This window comes from Aulonocara stuartgranti (genome assembly GCF_965226115.1).
Source record: "Aulonocara stuartgranti genome assembly, chromosome: 2".
NCBI lineage: Eukaryota > Metazoa > Chordata > Actinopteri > Cichliformes > Cichlidae > Aulonocara > Aulonocara stuartgranti.
Window position 1 is genome coordinate 39047755 of NC_138940.1, and position 4207 is coordinate 39051961.

At 43.5% G+C, this 4207-nt stretch overlaps 1 protein-coding gene across 1 annotated transcript; it reads right to left on the reverse strand.

The window, feature by feature from the left end:
* Positions 1–954: 954 nt before the first annotated feature.
* hs3st1 (heparan sulfate (glucosamine) 3-O-sulfotransferase 1) lies at positions 955–3655 on the reverse strand. The gene is made up of 2 exons (XM_082502146.1): positions 3286–3655; positions 955–2681 (listed from the first exon to the last, which is right to left on the reverse strand). The coding sequence occupies exon 2, from the start codon at positions 2527–2529 to the stop codon at positions 1606–1608; it is 924 nt and encodes a 307-aa protein (XP_082358272.1). The 5' UTR covers positions 2530–2681; positions 3286–3655; the 3' UTR covers positions 955–1605.
* Between the last annotated feature and the right edge of the window lie 552 nt (positions 3656–4207).

Consider the following 4207-nt stretch of genomic DNA (forward strand, 5'->3'; position numbering starts at 1 on the left):
GAACGTGCTAGATCTGGTGTTATTGCTGTACACACCAAATGACGCATGCTGATGTCTGATAATCTTACAGCGCAGCGGATCAGACTCTACCTCGCACCATTTCTCTGTTTTTGACTCCCCCCTCCTCCCAATGCCTGTAGCCAAACTTGTTCTGTTTAAAAACCATAGACAGTCTTACTCAGTACTAACACTAAAAAAAACACATGTTACTGCAGTACTATTCCTGCTCTCTGAGGGCAAAAAAAAGAAAAAAGCAAGAAATAAATATTGCTGTGGTCCGCATTTCAGGGGCATTGAGGTTAACCTCCTGTCTGCACAGTCCCAGTAAGCCCCCAAGTAAATCTAGGCCACATTCAAATATGAAACAGCTACTGTGGATTTTTAGAGCTTAATGTCTTCAATACTGCGCTGCTGATGTTTTCAAAGTAGCAATACGATTTGAATAAATAATGCCATGCCGCTTTAAAAAACTGAGTAAGATCACACCCTTGAGCATAAACAACTCCTCTTTAGATTTCTCATGGAAAAGACTGTGCTCAATTCTGACTTCACCTGCCTGCCCACTCATGCCACAGTAGTCCTAATTTATTAAGGTAAAAGTCAATTACCTGCAAATGAATGCAGCTGTTTATAACTGGAGAATTAAAATCACCAGAGAAGCAGAACTTAGCTTCATAAACAAGACCCCCCCCCCCCCCCCCAGCAGGCGCAGAGCAGCCAAACAGGAAATTCAACACAGTTGTGATTGAAAACGATAAGTTCCACCATTGCTGCTAGCATGTACCAGCATGTTTAAAGCATTTTTTGTGTGAATGTTCTGAAGGAACTTACAATCCACAAAACAGTTTTGCAGCACACGTATGCACCTGTTAGTGTAGACAAATGACACAACACACAAATACATAATAAATGAATAAAAATAATTCAATATGTGAGCAAAAGCATCAGACATGCTAAAAATAAAATACATCTTTATTATGGTATTAATTCTTCACTTAAAAAAACAATAATTACAGTAATAATCAGCAATAGATGATGTGCATACAGCATATTTTTGACTCTTACATGAGGAAACGTGAGTAGCAAGGAGAACAAATACATATTCAGTGTGGCGTTTGCCTGAAAGTGACTGAAAAAGGAGGGAAAAAATAGCAGCAGATAAAGGTCCTTCGTAGCACTAAAAATGCAGTTAAACATTAATAATGTCATATGAAGTGAGAAAAAGAGGGTATGACAATATTAAACTGCTCAGTACTAATTTTGATGCAACACATTATCACAGTCTACAGTCTGAATATCATTATCGACGTCATAGTAAGTTGTCTTTGTTCAGAGGGGCTGAACAGCAGAGTGAGTGTGTAACAGCACAGAAACACAGAGAACGTGTGTTTAGGAAAGAAAAACAAGACATGCACTAAAAGCATGTCTTCAAATGCAGTCTGCCCTGATATTTGGCTGGATCATACTTCTGTAGCAAACACACTAGTACAAAAATAGATTTACTTTAATTTTACATTAGCTTTGACTCACTGTCTACATTGTTAGTGTGGAAAAACCACGCATTTCCCCAAGAAACTCTACAACCAGCTACAGACACTCTGACGTTCATTTCCAGTTGAATGTTCGACCCACCAGCTCAAAGAACTTCTTGTTGGGTTCATGAAAGAACTGGTAGAGTTTTTGCAGGATGGCAGGAGCCACGTGAGGGTGAGCCCTGCCTTTCGAATCATGTAAACACCGCTCTCGCCCGTGGTCTCTCAAACAGTAGAATCCTTTAGTTTTATTGAAGTAAAAATTTGAAGCGTTTATTTGAGGCTCCAGCTTTAAGAACCTCTCCACCTTTTTCATCTCAGGTAAGGGGTCTCTGATTAATTCATCCCCATCCACGATGTGAATGCTCTCCAGTGGGAAGTATTGCAGCCAGTTTTGCATGTGGACATAGTAAAGGCTGCGATTGAGAGCCTTGTATCCCAGATTGATCTCACCGTCCTTCACCAGCACAGATTCGATGGGCTGGTAGCGCTTGTGTTTCTGGAGGCGGTTGTAAAAGACCTGGGTGTAGTCCGAGAGCACCCGCTCTGTGGGGTCTCTGAGGATAAGCAGCAGCTTGATGTCAGGGTTCATCTGATGGATGCGTTTAGGGACTTTGCTGGAGGTGAAGTAGGCCGGCGTCTTCTCTACCGTCAGCTGGTCGGGGAAAGCGTAGGGCATCTGGCTGAGATACCAAGGCAAGCCCCTCTGAAAGTGACTTTCCCAATCAAAGAAGTGCACCTCGTTCTGAGCTGCAGCCACTGAGCTGTGCAGGCTGAGCATCTCAATCAGCGCCCGTGTTCCTCCCTTCCTCACGCCAACAATTAGAATATGAGGAAGTTGCTGGAGTGTCCCATTTGGATGGCTGGTGGTCCCGTTGTCAGCGGGTGATGAGGTTGGAGGTAAAGGTGGCCCCCCGTCGCCATCGGCCACTGGCCTGGAGGGGATTGGCGGGGACTGCATTGCAAAAAGCAGCAGCCCAAGGAGCAAAGCTGCCATGAGTGAGGTCCTGACCCTGGAGGATTTCAGCCTGGCGAAAGCACTAAAACTGTATCCCACATTGAAAGAGCAGCTGCTTGTGGACAACGGTCTGATTGAAAAGCAAGAAGAAGAAAAACCCAAAACAGCCTCTTCTCTGCCAGCAGCAGCAACTACAAGGAAAGACAACAGCTGTGAGCAGACCAATAACAGGTTAATCTTTTGGCAGAAAGACAAATATTAAGTTTCACAACTCCAAATCCTAGAAGGAAGTTAAACTAGCAAACGATACTTCCTTTAACATAATCAGTGTCCTTAAACTTTCTGCCGTTTAACGTCCGCAAACACGAATCACCTTCACGTCAAACAGGAACTGTGTCTGCCCCTATAATAAACATGCTGTCATTTATATAACCGTGCTAATGATTTATGTACAGTCAACTGATGGCATCAAAAGACGAAGTGAAACGTCGATGAGCCGAGACTCACCTGGTTTTATTCTCTGCAACTACTGATCAACAATTTATTAATTTAGAAATCAGAACTAAAATAATAAATATGCGCTAAAGAGGTCAAACGCTCTCACGGTAGATGTTGCTTTTAATGCGACAGGAAACAAACAGAAAAGCAGGTGCGGTTTGTTCTGCAAATTAAATTCTGCACCGCTAAAAGAAAAAACAAAGAAATCATGCAGACAAGCTGGGTTTTTTGCTCGTTATATTTTCCATATGACGGTTGCATTGGGTGCCAATCCAGGAAACGCCGTTTATCTCTTACCTTTTTAACTACAATCGTCCACTCGACAAAGATTTCATGCCTTGCAGCTGGAGGCTCTCCGCTCACAGCACCGCCGCTTCCACACCAGCAATTATGTAGGATCCACCTCTGTATCGTCTGGGAATTTTCCGAGCGCGTATAAACTTGCGCTGCGCGGGGCACAACTTCACCGGAGCGCCTCCTCTGAGCCTCAGACCGACGCTGTCCTCCCGTTTTTTGAGTGTCAGCTGTTGTGTAGAAGTCTACGCCTACCTCACGCCTGCAGGACCACTCCCCCTACTGACTCAGGTTGTTAAAATGTTATCATATTTGTCAGCTATACCGCCGCTGGTATGTGTGATATGTGACGGAGAACTGAAGCAGGTGATCTATGCATCATGTAGAAGGAACAAAGCAAAAAAGAAAGCGACAATATAATTGCGCCACAGAGCAGAAAATCGCTCCAGTCTTGATGGGTGTTCTAGCTTTGATTTAAGACTATTTATGATTTTTTTTAAGCCAAACATTAAATTCAAGCAGACTGAGATGCTCTACTCAGTGAATTTGTTGCCCATAGAGAGGCTGAGCCTTCTCAGGATTGGGATTGAAAAAGACTATTCAGCTGAGCCTCCAGGAGTTCCCTCTTCACTGTTGCTTTCAGGGGAAATCAATGAAAGAGACAGGCCAGTTATTCATCCCTGGCATTCTTCTCCTCCTTTGCCCACAATGCAACTGCATCTGTGGGTAGTCACTGAGTCCAAGTTGCACAATCTCACCACCTGTTGAGCTGTATTTCTTTTTCTTCTGACATATTTAAATCGTTCTCCCATCACTTTAGCAATGAGTCCAAAGTGTCTTTCCAAGCTTCGTATTTACTCGTATTTAACTGAGTCATTGGAGGATTTCACAATGTCCCCTGACTCACCTTTGGATGTACAGTCAG

Excerpts from the sequence above, each read along its gene's own strand:
- hs3st1 (XM_082502146.1), bottom strand. The coding sequence starts at position 2,529 with ATGGCAGCTTTGCTCCTTGGGCTGCTGCTTTTTGCAATGCAGTCCCCG.